Source organism: Carcharodon carcharias, chromosome 15, assembly GCF_017639515.1.
Source record: "Carcharodon carcharias isolate sCarCar2 chromosome 15, sCarCar2.pri, whole genome shotgun sequence".
NCBI lineage: Eukaryota > Metazoa > Chordata > Chondrichthyes > Lamniformes > Lamnidae > Carcharodon > Carcharodon carcharias.
The window spans coordinates 6,104,115-6,118,554 of NC_054481.1; the positions used below are offsets into that span (position 1 = coordinate 6,104,115).

Sequence of the window (14,440 nt, forward strand, 5' to 3'; positions counted from 1 at the left end):
AACTGAAATAAAAATATAAAACTTTGCTCTGACCATAGATCCACATTGCCCCCTAGTGACTCTAAACCATTATTTGCCTGGGCCTTTTCTTTAGGAGAAGCTAAGAATCGAATCAAAGTGCCCTGTAGCTATTTCCTGTTGAAATGGTCACTCAACTTCTACCTTTAATTAGCTTTTAATCCCTTGCCATCTATTCAAAGTCTGTAATCTTGATCATAAAAAATATTTTCCTGCCAGTGTGCATGTGTCCAAATGCTTCAAGGTGTGATGCAAAGGAAACAGTTTTCAGCTTGTTCCTGCAATGTGTACCATGTATGTCACTTTCAATTTCTTGATTGCAAGGGACTGATCCCAGAAGTACACACGACTCAAATTTTTTCCACAAACTCAAATTCTTACCTAAAGGCTGGAATATTACTAAATGAGATGGAGCAACAAAAAAAATCATCTTTGGTACTGCAGCGCTAAATATCTTCACCTTTATTAAATTTATCATGCTGAAACCTCCATCAAATTTCTTCAGCTTACCTGTATGACCCCTCTTCATTAGTGAATACAGTGATAAGTGGTTTAGAGGTTTTCTCAGTGATAATAATCTCCACGCCCTCCAACGCTGGGTATATCTGTCCCTCTAGAAATAGCCCAGCTTTCCCCTGAATCTCTATTAGTCTTCCAGGACAGCTATCTGCAATAAAATGCTATTCTTTAATGTGGCATCGCACTGTAAATGTCTAATATAAATTGTAGAAGCACTTTATTGTACGAAGACTATTCAAAAACACCTTAGCAAACAGCAAATGAAAATATTTACCGAGTCTGTACAAAAAACAATTTGTTTCCACACTGATGGTTGGAAGCAGTTTGTAATTTTTTTGAGGCAGCCAAGAATCCAATTAGTTTCCACATCTAGATAATTAAATACTCTGCACATCGAATCAAAATTACAAGATATTTTTAGAAAAGCTGAAATCATTCAGGTCACTATATATTACAGCAGCTCCATTTAAAATTCTGAGAATTAATCATGTCAGAGTCAAGTACTGCATGCAGATTGAAATTATATAAAACAGTAAACATAATTAGTAGGGTCAAAATGATTACATTAACAGCATGAACTCTTCATCCTGAAACGTTTCTATTTAATTGTTCCAATATACATGCAGTGTGCAAATTTCAGTCAAATGCAGAAGATGATTACAACGGTTGATTATTAATACATAGAGTAGTTCTATGTCAGTAATAAAACTGAAAGGGCTGGGAATTTTTAAATGCATAAATTGTAGGAAAAAAATTGTCACAGGAGTAACTTCAAAAACAAGGCTCCCCATCCAAAATATTTCCACATACATTACCAATTTCAAATGTTATTTATCTGATATGCAAAATTATTGCATAGACTTGAATGAAAAGTTTAGTTTCTCTTTCCAAATCTAAGTGATGTTGCATCCCACAGAAATTATATGACTAATCTTGAATCATCCTCTGATTTTACTAATCGTGCTCCAGGGGAAGCGTTCCAACATATATACGAAAAAAAGGTCTTTGCTTAAAAATGTTAAGCGCAAGACAAAGAGGCTGTGCTTCAGATTAATACAAATCTTAACTTTCCAATCAATTACTTCTAATCCTTTCTCTGAACTAAAATAAATCTATTGCCTTGGGTAAGGTTTCTTTTTGCTTCATCAGCACCGAGCCTTTCTCCTTACTAGAACCTCATGTACCTTGAATTGTGTCTAAAATATTACACAAGTCACCGTTCAAAATACCAGCATAAATGATTAAACTTATTCTAAAAGGTGCATGAAATCAACTAGAGCAGTGTGTCCGAACTACTGCACAAGTCATTTCCAGTCCATAAACCTTGGCAATTCAGCCTTCAAAGTCAAGACATCTCCAGTTCATTTCTATTTGTATTTTTTCTTGCTGCTTTGTTACATTTTTTAAAAAAACGCAAACCTGAAAATTTAAGTGAGCTGATCTCTCAGCACCGCTGCCCAAATGTTAGATATATGCTAAATCAGAATAGCAAATTGGTTTTTAGCTGTATGCAAATTAACAGGCACACTGATTTAAAACTGTGAAGATAAAAAGCTTAGACAGCGAACCCCAATTATATTACACTGCTGCCTGGGCTCATAGATGTGTATCCTGACTAATTCATTGTAATTATAAAGAGAATTTCTCCAGTAGTCAGATACCTATCTTTGTTTGTAATGTTGATAATTCATTTTATTCATTTTTATCTCCTGCTTTAGAAATTATAAATTGCTTGCTCACTACTCTTAAAGGATTTCTATGTTGCCTTCCCCTGTTAGCTTGAGATGGGGGCAAGTGATCTGCTCCTCAAAGTTTTCTCAAGGTAGGTTATGGTGCTTTTCAAGCTGTTTCTCTTACTCCATCCCCTCAATTTCTCTTAAGTGACAAAACACTCCTGAAGCATCATATTCAGCTAACAGCCTATCTCAGAAATGGCAAGTCTCAGCAATGAAGTCTTACTACTCCAAATTTTAGTTGAGGGTAGACACACAAATGCATTTTGCTGCTAAATATGCCAGGCTGCCAATAGAATTTTTAAATCCATTCTTGGTGTGGACAAAAATGTTGGGTAATGCCAAGAGACTGGAAAATGGCTACCATATTCATGTGCTGCAGGAACCTAACAAGCATGCCTTTAGCAATTAACATGAATATTCAAAATTATTGAGAAGTGAATTAAACGAGTGCAAAACATTCAAAACTGCACAATCTTTTCATCTGTAGTGTTTAAGTCTTCAAGCTCAGAAAAGGTTACCTCCTGTAATGATAGCCTCCACTGATGGAGGATAGAAGAGAAGTTCCTTTGAAGAGGGTGTGACTGCAATCTTTTCTCCAGCTCTACCAGGGAAAGCAAGACAATTAGACAATCAGAAGCAGCATTGCTACAATCACCCATCTAGTATCTACATCTAAAATAATGTGGGTTAAACATGAAAACTTGGTGATATTTTGTACTGTAAATCTAAACTGTCAAACAAGTGAAACACTGTAAAGTTGTTTTAGAAAATAAAAACACTGCAGAGAAAGTGAAATGCATATCAGATTTTTAAATATAAAAGCTAAACATGATCAAATTCCAACCACAAAATGCGTTTTTTGCATTTCGAACTAGGTACTCAGGGGGATTAATGTTCAATGATAGAAAGGAACAGTCCAAAGACAAATGTCCTCTACACGCCATTGAAATGAGTGGAGAGCATATATGGAGACATATTCACAAACCTAACTCCCATTAATACTGCCTTTGTTGTAACTTTATGATAAAATGGTCTGTAAAATCAGATTTTTATTTATGTTCCTCAATGTTGAGAGACTAATCAAAACAATAGCTTCCTTTTTAAGCACAGACTATATCAAACAGATAACTATTGAGAATATTTCTATTTGTTTTACAATACTATTAAAATACGGCATGTAGCAGGATTAAGAGCCGAAGAAGATAATGAGAAAATCTCTCATTAAATTTGGTGAATGTACAACTAAATATTTTGAAGTTACTGCAGCAAACTAGCCTTTGGTCACATGGAGAATGTTTATAGATATGCTGACGTTATTAGCTTTCTTGTTTTGAAAGTCACACGAAAGGTAAAAAAAATAGATCATTTTTCCAATTCTGGAGAATATTCAAAAACTCATTTTCCTTCAAAGAGCCAAGACTGTTTCTTACAGGCACCTTAATAGAATTGATGCTAACGAATGGAAGACATCCAAGGAATTTGGTTACAATCTGATAGGATGTTTAACTTAGTAAAGTGACAAAATGGTGCTCATGAATCACAGCATAACCCAAATCATAGAGATAAAAACAAAAAACTGCGGATGCTGAAAATGCAAAACAAAAACAGAATTACCTGGAAAAACTCAGCAGGTCTGGCAGCATCGGTGGAGAAGAACAAAGTTGACGTTTCAAGTCCTCATTCTTGCGGACAGACCGAAGGAGTTCTGCAAAGCGGTCACCCAATCTGCTCAAACACTCCTTTCAAGTGAAGCAGCATTTCACTTGCATTTCTCCCAATTTAGTCTACTGCATTCGCTGCTCCCAATGTGGTCTCCTCTACATTGGAGAGACCAAATGCAGACTAGGCGACCGCTTTGCAGAACACCTGCAGTCTGTCCGCAAGCATTACCCAGACCTCCCTGTTGCTTGCCATTTTAATACTCCACCCTGCTCTCTTGCCCACATGTCTGTTCTTGGCCAGCTGCAATGTTCCAGTGAAGCCCAACGCAAACTGGAGGAACAGCACCTCATCTTCCGACTAGGCGCTTTACAGCCTTCCGGACTGAATACTGAGTTCAACAACTTCAGATCTTGAACTCCATCCCCACCCCCTTTCTGTTTCTTCCCCCTCCCTTTTGTTTTTTCCAATAATTTATATAGATTTTTCTTTTCACAATTATTTCCATTATTTTTAAATCTAAAGCTTTTATGCTCTTTTAGTCTTATTTCACCCCACCCCCACTAGAGCTGTACCTTGTGTGTCCTGCCATCCATTCTTAATTAGCACATTCTCTTAGATAATATCATCACCTTCAACACCTCTTTGGTTCTTTTGTCTGTGACATCTTTTGATTATCTGCTCCTATCACTGCTTGCTTGTCCCTACAACCACCCCCTCACCTTAAACCAGCTTATATTTCACCCCTCTCCTATTTTTACTTAGTTCTGCTGAAGGGTCATGAGGACTCGAAACATCAACTTTGTTCTTCTCCGCCGATGCTGCCAGACCTGCTGAGTTTTACCAGGTAATTGTTTTTGTTTTGGATAACCCAAATCATCCCACTTCCAGTGGAGATGAAAGAATTAATAATGGTTACAATGTGTAATGTAAAAAGAATTCTTAGGTCACTGCAAATCGCTTTTTTAAAAATGAAAGTTATCAGATGACTTTTTTCCTCAATTTACATTTTTAATTGTAAAATATCAAATACAATCTCTTTTCACTTTTCTAGTGTTTTAAATAGTTTTATCTAATGTTATGACTGTTAGACATTATAAGACAGTTGTGTGTTAAACTGTCTCCTTTAATTCAAGGTAAACTGGAGGAGTGGAGAGGGGCATGTGACCTCCTAACAGTGTTGTTTGGCGACTGGCCTATCTGACTAGGTTGCCATAGGGACAGGGGCCCCATTGACACTCAAGAGCTTTTACTTCTGGACACAAAGGGAGAAGCAGCTGGCCTTGCTGCAGACTCTCAGAACGAGTCAGGTCGAAGGAGCAGAAATGAAAACACACAACAGGTGCTCCTATGCCAAGCAGAAGGAAAATATCGCTTTTGGGCTAACCACCCAGCAAAGGGCTGGTGGAGGCAGAATCCTAGTTTAACGAAACAAGGATTGTTAAAAGTTAGAGACCATATAATCATCAGAGGGAACCTTACAATGGGGAGTCCTTTTGAATAAGCTCAAAGGGTTAAGTGAAGAGGGCTTTAATTATAAGACACTGGAAGGAGCCGTTTGAAACACTGGGAGGAGTTGGACTTTAAACTTAAGACTATGGCTCATAACTTCCTTTCCCCTGTCATCCCCAAAGATGTGCTGGGGAACTCAACCCAAAAGTCCCCACATAAAGACTGCACAGCAATTGCCCGGAAAGTTCAAACTTCCATGGGGCAATTGCTCTACAATGGGAACCATCCAAAAGTACAATTTAAAACGCAAACTTCGAATGGTCCCGACTGTCTTACAGTAATAGTTACCCAGAAAAAGGTGATTTTATTTTAAAATCGTTCATAGGATATGAGCTTCGCTGGCTGGGCCAGCATTTATTGCCCTCGAGGTGGTGGTGGTGCGCTGCTTTCTTAAACTGCTGCAGTCCATGTGGTGTAGGTACACCCACAGTGCAGTTAGGGAGTTCCAGGATTTTGCGCCCCCAACCCCCAACAATACATTGACCACCTTACCCTCCCCGCACTGACCACCTGTCCCACCCCACAACCTTGCCAACTTAACTTACAAACTTATCTTCTCCCTGGCTTTTCAAAGCAGCTGGTCCTTTAAACCAGCTTATATTTCACCTCTTTTCTATTTTTACTTAGTTCTGTTGAAGAGTCATTCGGACTCAAAACGTTAACTGTGTTCCTCTCCGCAGATGCTGCCAGACCCGCTGAGTTTTTCCAGGTATTTTTATTTTTGCTTTGGACCTTTAAACTTATCTGTTTTATGGCAACTAGTGCCGTAAAAAAGGGGTCATGTCTTCCTTACTTCCGATTAATCCTGCAACAGTGAAAGAACTGTGATATATTTCCAAGTCAGGATGGTGAGTGGTTTGAGGGGCAACTTCCAGGTGGTGGTGTTCCCATCTATCTGCTGCCGTTGTGCTTCTAGATGGTAGTGGTTGTGGGTTTGGAAGGTGCTGTCTAAAGAGGCTTGCTGAATTCCTGCATTCTTGCAGATGGTACACACTGCTGCGCTGGTGGTGGAGGGAGTGAATATTTCTGGACGGGGTGCCAATCAAGCAGGCTGCTTTGTCCTGGATGGTGTTGAGCTTCTTGAGTGTTGTGGGAACTGCACTCACCCAGGCAAGAGGAAAGTATTCCATCACACTCCTGACTTGTGCCTTGTAGATGATGGACAGGCTTTGGGGAGTCAGGAGGTGAGTTACTCGCTGCAGGATTCCTAGCCTCTGACCTGCTCGTGTCCGCTGTATTTATGTGGCTAGTCTAGTTCAGTTTCTGGTCGATGGTAACTCCCCCCCAGGATGTTGATAGTGAATTAATACCACTTCTAACTTCTGGGTAACTACAGTATCCTCCCCCTACTCTTCAACCCTCCGCTGGACCCCCCGACTGTGCTCCCTTCACCCCAGACTGCCATCCCATGCCCCAACTGCCCTCCATATGTCCCAGACTACACACCAGCTCAACTGTAACGATTAAACCCACCCGACTTCCCTCCTCACAGCCCGACTTACCCCCACCCCCTCCGCTGACCACTCAACTGCCCCCACTGACCTCCTCACCCCCGCCCAATAATCACCCCCACTGACCACCTGTCCCACCCCACAACCTTGCCGACTTATCTTACAAACTTATCTTCTCCCTGGCTTTTCAAAGCAGCTGGACCTTTAAACTTATCTGTTTTATGGCAACTAGTGCCGTAAAAAAGGGTCTTGGGAACCTGCTGCACTGCACCTTTTTCACCTGGCCCGAGCGAGAAAGGTGTGGCTTCATTTTAGGGTAACTAACTAGGAGCGGAGTACTAATCCGACTCCTGATCGCCCCTCCACGGAGGTTACCCTACATGACTATGGAGAGTGTGGTATAGCATATAAGCAGGGCATGGGGTTTTCCATTGTGTTAAGAGATTAAAGGAGAGGATTTTTGTTTTGTAAAAGCCTGTCCTGTTAGACCATCGTGTCAGCCTGTTCCTGCTCCATGGAACTCATTTCTTCCTATCTTGACTCCGTTCTCTCTCCCCTTGTCCTGTCTCTTCCCAACTACATTCACGATTCCTCCGAAGCCCTGTCAATTTCCTGGCCCTATCTGCCTTCTCTTCACTGTGGACATCCAATCCCTCTACATCTCCATTCCCCACCAGGATAGCCTGAGGGCTCTCCGCTGCTTCCTCGAACAGAGGCCCGAACAATCCCCATCCACCACTACTCTCCTCCATCTGGCTGAACTTGTTCTCTCGCTGAACAATTTCTCCTTTAACTTGTTTCACTTCCTCAAATTAAAAGCTGTGGCTATGGGTACCCGCATGGGCCCCAGTTATGTCTGTCTTTTTGTTGGGTATGTGGAACATTCCTTGTTCCAGTCCTACTCAGGCCCCCACCCACATTTCTTCTTCCAGTACATCAATGACTGTTTCGGTGCTGCTTCATGCTCTCGCCTGGGCCTGGAAAAATTTATTGATTTCGCTTCCAATTTCCACCCCTCACTCATCTTCACATGGTCCATCTCCGACACTTTGCTTCCCTCCCTTGACCTCTCTGTCTCCATTTCTGGTGATAGACTGTCCACCTATATTCATTTCAAGCCACTGACTCTCACAGCTACCTCGACTACAGCTCCTCACACCCCGCTTCTTGTAAGGACTCCATCCCATTCTCTCAGTTCCTCCACCTCTGTCACATCTGTTCTGATGATGCTACCTTCCAAAATGGCGCTTCTGACACGTCTTCCTTTTTCCTGAACCGAGGATTCACCCCCACTGTGGTTGACAGGGCCCTCAACCGTGTCCAACCCATCTCCCGCACTTTTGCCTCACACCTTCCTCTTCCTCCCAGGACCATAATAGGGTCCACCTTGTCCTCACTTTTCACCCCACCAGCCTCTGCATTCAAAGGATCATCCTCCGCCACTTCCGTCAGCTCCAGCATGATGCCACCACCAAACACATCTTCCCTTCACCTCCAAGCTGTCAACTTTCTGTAGGGACCATTCCCTCCACGACACCCTGGTCCACTCCCCCATCACCCCCAACTCCTCATCCCCTTCCCATGGCATCTTCCCATACCCACATTCTCCACTTTGGTGGATTGAGAAGTGGTTAGCAGACAGGGAAGAGAGAGTAGGAATAAATGGGTCTTTTTCAGAGTGGCAGGCAGTGACTTGTGGGGTACTGCAGGGATCAGTGCTTGGGCCCCTGCTATTCACAATATCCATCAATAATGAGGGAACCAAATCTAATACTTCCAAGTTCACTGACGACGCAAAACTTGGTGGGAATGTGAGTGGTGAGGAGGATGTTAAGAGGCTTCATGGCTATTTAGAGGTTGAGTGAGTGGGAAAATACATGGCAGATGCAGTATGACGTGGATAAGTGTGAAGTTATCCACTTTGGTAGGTAAAACAGAACGGCAGAGTATTATTTAAATGGTGATAGAATGTGAAATGTTGATGTACAAGTGGACCTGGGTGTCCTTGTATACCAATCATTGGAAGCAAGCATGCAGGTACAGCAAGCAGTTAAGAAGGCACATGGTATGTTGGTCTTCATTGCGAGAGGACTTGAGTCCAGGAGCAAGGATGTCTTACCGCAACTGTACAGCACCTTGGTAAGTATTATGTGTAGTCTTGGTCTCCTTACCTAAGAAAGCATATACTTGGCATAGAGCAAGTGCAGCGAACGTTCACCAGACTGATTCCCGGTATGGCAGGATTGTTATATGAGGATAGATTGGGTCGACTATGTCCATATTCACTGGAGTTTAGAACAATAAGAGGGGATCTCATTGAAACATATAAAAATTCTGACAGGGCTGGACAGACTGGATGCAGGGACGATGTTTCCTCTGGCTGGGGGATCTAGAACAAGGGGTCATAATCTCAGCATATGGGGTAGGCCATTTAGGACTGAGATCAGGAGAAATTTCTTCACTCAGAGCGTGGTGAACCTGTGGAATTCTCTACCACACCACAGAAGACTGTGGGGGCCAAGTCACTGAATATATCTAAGGAGGAAATAGATAAGATTTCTGGACTCTAAAGGTGTCAAGGGGTATGGAGAGAGTGCGGGAGTTTGGCGCTGAGATAGGAGTTCAGGCATGATCATATTGGATGGCGGAGCAGGCTTGAATGACCTACTCCTGCTCCTATTTTCTATGTTTCTATGTTTCAATCACAGAAGGTGCTACACCTGCCCCTTTACCTCCACCCTCCTCACCATCCAAGACCCCAAACATTCCTTTCAGATGAAGCTTCACTTGCACCTCCTTCAATTTGGTCTACTGTATTCGCTGCTCCCAATTCAGTCTCCTCTACAATGGGGAGACTTAACGTAGAGTGGGTGACCGTTTTGCGGAACACCTTCGCTCAGTCCGTAAGCATGACCCAGGCCTTCCTGTCGCTTGCCACTTCAACTCAGCACCCTGCTCTCATGCCCACGTGTCCATCCTTCCCTGCTGCAATGTTCCAGTGAAGCCCAATGCAAACTGAAGGAATCGCACTTCGTCTTCTGATTAGGCACTTTACAGCTTTCTGGACTTAACATTGAGTTCAACAACTACAAATCATGAACTCTCTCCTCCATTTTAACCCAATTTTTTCCCCCAGCATCACCACCCCCACCCCCAAAGGGCCATCTATCACTTGTTCTTATGTTTTGCTTTTGCAGACTGCTGATCCTTGTTCTATTAACACATTCTGCTATCTTACCTTTATGCCACTATTAGCACCTTCTTTAGTCTTTAACACTTCCATTAATACTCCCTTCGTCTTGTGTTCATGACATCTTAGTCAAACTTCTGCTTAGCTCCCACCTATCCTTGATCTTCTATTTTGCTCCACCTGCTTCACCCCTTTAAACAGTATAAAATCCATCACATTGCTCTGTTTAGCTCTGTAGAAGAGTCATATTGACTCTGTTTCTCTTGCCACAGGTACTGCCAGACCTGCTGAGATTTTCCAGCATTTTCTGCTTTAATTTCAGATTTCCAGCATCCGCAGTATTTTGGGGCAGAATTTTTAGGTCAGCGAGCTGGTCCGGGGTCGGCCGGGGTACAGACCACCAACCTTGATTGGCTCCCAACCTTAACGCGCGCTGATCAGCTCAGCACTGCCAGGGTGGGGGCAGGAAGAGGGCGGGCGCTGACATCAGCGCAGGCGCAGGCGAGTGCTGACAGAAAACTCCCTGAAGGCAGAGAGCTGCCTCAGGGAGCTGAAAACCTGAGAAGCACTGAATAAAGTTTTTAAAATCTGGAAAAAAACGTATAAGCATTACAATCACTCACCTTAACATACACGTGATAAAAATGCTGTCTATGTATTTTCATTTTTCTTTCATTTAATAACAGAAACCTCATCCCACCCTTGGTTGAGGTTTCTTGAAAAATACAAAGTCCCCCTGGCCGATTCACTCGTCCACCAACTGTAAGGTTGGACGGACCACAAAAAAATTGGAGGCAATTTGCAAATTTAATTACCTTAACTGGCCTTTTAATTGTCGGCGGGCACACTTCTGACTTTCCCGTGCCCCCCAACCGAAATATCTCATGCAATTTCACGTCCGATCGGGTCAGGTGCACACCCACCCACCAGGCTAAAAATTCTGTCCTTGCTTTTATTATATATACTTGTTCTGTAGTTTAATGTATTAGTTGTTTACTAAGTAATATTTAGTCGATGTTGATTTTAGATTGTTTGTTACAGTAAAAGTCTTAAACCATGAAATCTTGTCATGTGATTCACTAGGAATTCAAATTTATTTTTGAAAGCTAATGGTCTCTATGAATATCATAACACAAATGTACAAAAATACTAAATAATTTGCTTATACATCAACACTGTTTCTCTTCAGAAATCATGCATTAATAACATGTATGCTTACCTTGCCCAGTATGAAAATTCATAAACAAAAGGTCCCTCAAGTTCCTCCACAATTTCCTGGGCTGGAGGCTCTCTTTCCACTTCCTTTTGGCCTTTCTTTTCACGCTCTAGTCTACGTGCCTCTATTTCTGCCAGCTGCTGCTCCTGACGCAGCTCCTGAAGTGATTTCAGAGGTCCCAAGACTAAAGCAGGTTCACTATCAATAGAAGACCTAGGGAAAGGAAGTACAATGAAGTCAACTGGAAATACAAGCAATTAAATTATTTCAAAGCAGCACAGTATTCACTGAGTTCCAACACGCAATAACTCGGCATTTACTGAAGATCCTTAGTATCTCCAATGGCTGTGTAGCCAGAGGAACTTCATTACCCAAAGGCTTCCCTACTCAACTGCTCTTTAAAATTTAATCAGGAGCAAGTGTGAGGAGTTTCTCCAGTCAAGTGGATAGAGAGTTCCATCCCTTTCCGTTCACTTGACTGAAGGATGCTACAAACTGATACAGTAAGAAGCTGGTCTTATCATCAAGATGTACTCTGCAGTGCTCATATGAACAAATTACAATTAGCCTGAGTAAAAAAGACCTGTTATCAGGGTGAACCTAAGATCACATAACAGCTTCTTTCCCCTTCAGCACAGCATCAGTGCTCAGAGCAGTAAGTCAGAGATTTCAACTAACCTAATAGTAACGTGGATAAATTCAGTGCAAAGGGCAGAGAAAGCACAGAATTCTTAAAATGTATTTGGGGGAACTTTTATATCCAATAGTAACAAGACAACCAAGAGAAGGGGCAATTCAGGACTTGGTTTTAGGGAATTAAGCTGGACAGGTGGAAGTTCCTGAGAGATCATTTTAGTGGTAGCGATCATAATTCAGTTAGATTTAGTGTAGTTATAGAAAAGGATAAAGATAGACCAAGAGTAAAAGTTTTAAGTTGAGGAAAGGCCAATTTTACTAAGCTGAGATCTGATTTGGCAAAAGTGGACTAGAAACAGCTACTTGTCAGTAAATGCAAAGCGAGGCATTCAAGGAGATAAAGAGAGTTCAGAACAAATATGCCTTCACATAGAAAAAGGGTGGGGACTCACAAAGCTAGGCCCCATTCCCCACACCCCAATGACAAACAGCATACGGAAAGTAGGATAAGGTTCAAAAAAAAAGCTTGGTCAGATGCCAAGAGCTCAATACTGCTGAAAACCTAATGAAACGTAGAGAGTTCAAGGGTGAAATTAAAAAATAAATTGTGAAAGCAAAGAGAGGGCATGAGAAAATACTGGCACATAAAATTAAGGGAGGCTCAAAGATATTTCATGGATAAAGAGCCAAATGATAACTAAAGAAAGAGACCTCAAAGGTATGTGCAGGTGCAAGAAGTGAGCATAGGACTTAATGAATTCAGAAAAGAGGGGGGTGAAGCAGACATTGTAGTTAAGGAGGATGAATGTGAAATATCAGATGGGATAAACATAGTGAGGGTGGAAATATTAAGAGGTTTAGCATCCTGAAAGTGGATAAATCAACAGGTCCGGACGAAACGTATCCCGAGTTTCTAAGGTAAGCAAAGGAAAAAATAGCAGAGGTTCTGGCCATCATTTTCAAATCCTCTCTGGCTACAGGCGTGGTGCTGGAGGGCTGCTAACATCGTACCAATGTTTAAAAAGTGAGGAAGAGACAGCCCAAATAATTGCAAGACAGTCAACTCTCACTTCAATGGTGGGAAAATTATTGGAAAAATATTCTTAGGGACTGCATATATCATTTAGAAAGGCACAAATTAAACAAGAACGTGCAGCACAGGTTTATTAAGAGTGTCTGACTAGCCTGATTTATTTGTCGAGGAGGTAGCATTGAGCATCAATATGAAATGCGCTAATCTTATTGTCTACATGGATTTTAGCAAAGCTTTTGACATGGTTCCACGTGGCACACTGTCCAGAAAGGTAAAAGCTCAGGGGATCCCAGGGCAAGCGGCAAGTTGGATCTAAAATTGACTCAGTGGCAAGATGCAAAGGGCAATGGCAACAACTATTTTTGAAAGGCTTTTTCCAGTGGGGTTCCACAGGCCTCAATACTGGGTCCCTTGCTGCTTGTGGTATATGTCAGTGATTTAATGCAGTTTGCAAGTAATACGAAAATTGGCCACGTGCTTAATCGTGAGGAAGAAAGCTGCAGACTGTGGGAAGGTATCAATGGACTGATCAGGTGGGCAGAAAAGTATCAAATGGAGTTTAATCTAGCAAAGAGTGAGGTAGTGCTTTGGGGAGGGCACACAAGACAAGGGAATACACAATAAATGGCAAGATTCTGAAAAACAGAGGGGCAAAAGGGCTTTGGAGAACATGTCCACAGATCCCTGAAGATAGGAAATCAGGTAGATAAGGAGGCATACAGGATAATTTACTTTATAGACTGAGGCATACAATATAAGAGCAGGGAGATTATGTTATAACGTATAAAACAGTCGTTAGACCACAGCTAGGGTACTGCACATTACAGAAAGGATGTGATCATACTAGTCAGGGTGCTGAGATTTATGTGAATATTGCCAGGAATGAAGAATTTTAGCTAAAAGACAAGACTGGGTTGGTTGGGATTGTTTTCTTTGGAACAGAGAAATTTGAGGGGAGTTTTAATTGAGGTAATAAAATAATGAAGGGTCTGGATAAAATGGATAGGAAGCACTTGTTTCTGTTAGCAGGGAGGTCAACAACCGGGGCATTAGATTTAAGTAATTGATAGAAGGATCGGAGGGCAGTTGAGGAGTAATTTTTTTTTATCCATGCCGGTTTCAAACTCTCTGCCTGAAACAGTAGTAAAGGGATAAACTCTCATCGCATTTAAAGGATACGTGGGTATGCACTCAAGGTGCCATTGCCACAGGGCTATAGGCCAAGGGCTGGAAGGTGAGATTAAACTGGATAACCCTTTTCCAGTGAGCAAGGACCTGATAGGCTTAATGGTTGACTCTGTGCCATAACTATCTCCATGTCTCAGGCATGCTCCTGATTAAAAGTAACGTCTCAGTGTTTGGAGAATCGGACAGGCTGAGCCTTTTGGAGCATTACTGTTCAAAATACAGTTGGTTCTCTTCACTTATACTTGCTGCACCGCTGAAACAGACATTTCTGGCCTAGTGGAT

At 42.0% G+C, this 14,440-nt stretch overlaps 1 protein-coding gene across 1 annotated transcript in view; it reads right to left on the reverse strand.

Annotated features, from left to right (window-relative positions):
* The window catches only part of nomo (nodal modulator), a 67,477-nt gene that overhangs the window by 16,390 nt on the left and 36,647 nt on the right, over positions 1–14,440 (reverse strand). The window contains exons 19-21 of the mRNA XM_041206392.1: positions 11,305–11,514; positions 2,792–2,874; positions 529–685 (exon numbers count right to left, since the gene is read on the reverse strand). Coding sequence (XP_041062326.1) covers positions 529–685; positions 2,792–2,874; positions 11,305–11,514 — 450 coding nt within the window. The remainder of the gene's footprint in view (positions 1–528; positions 686–2,791; positions 2,875–11,304; positions 11,515–14,440) is intronic.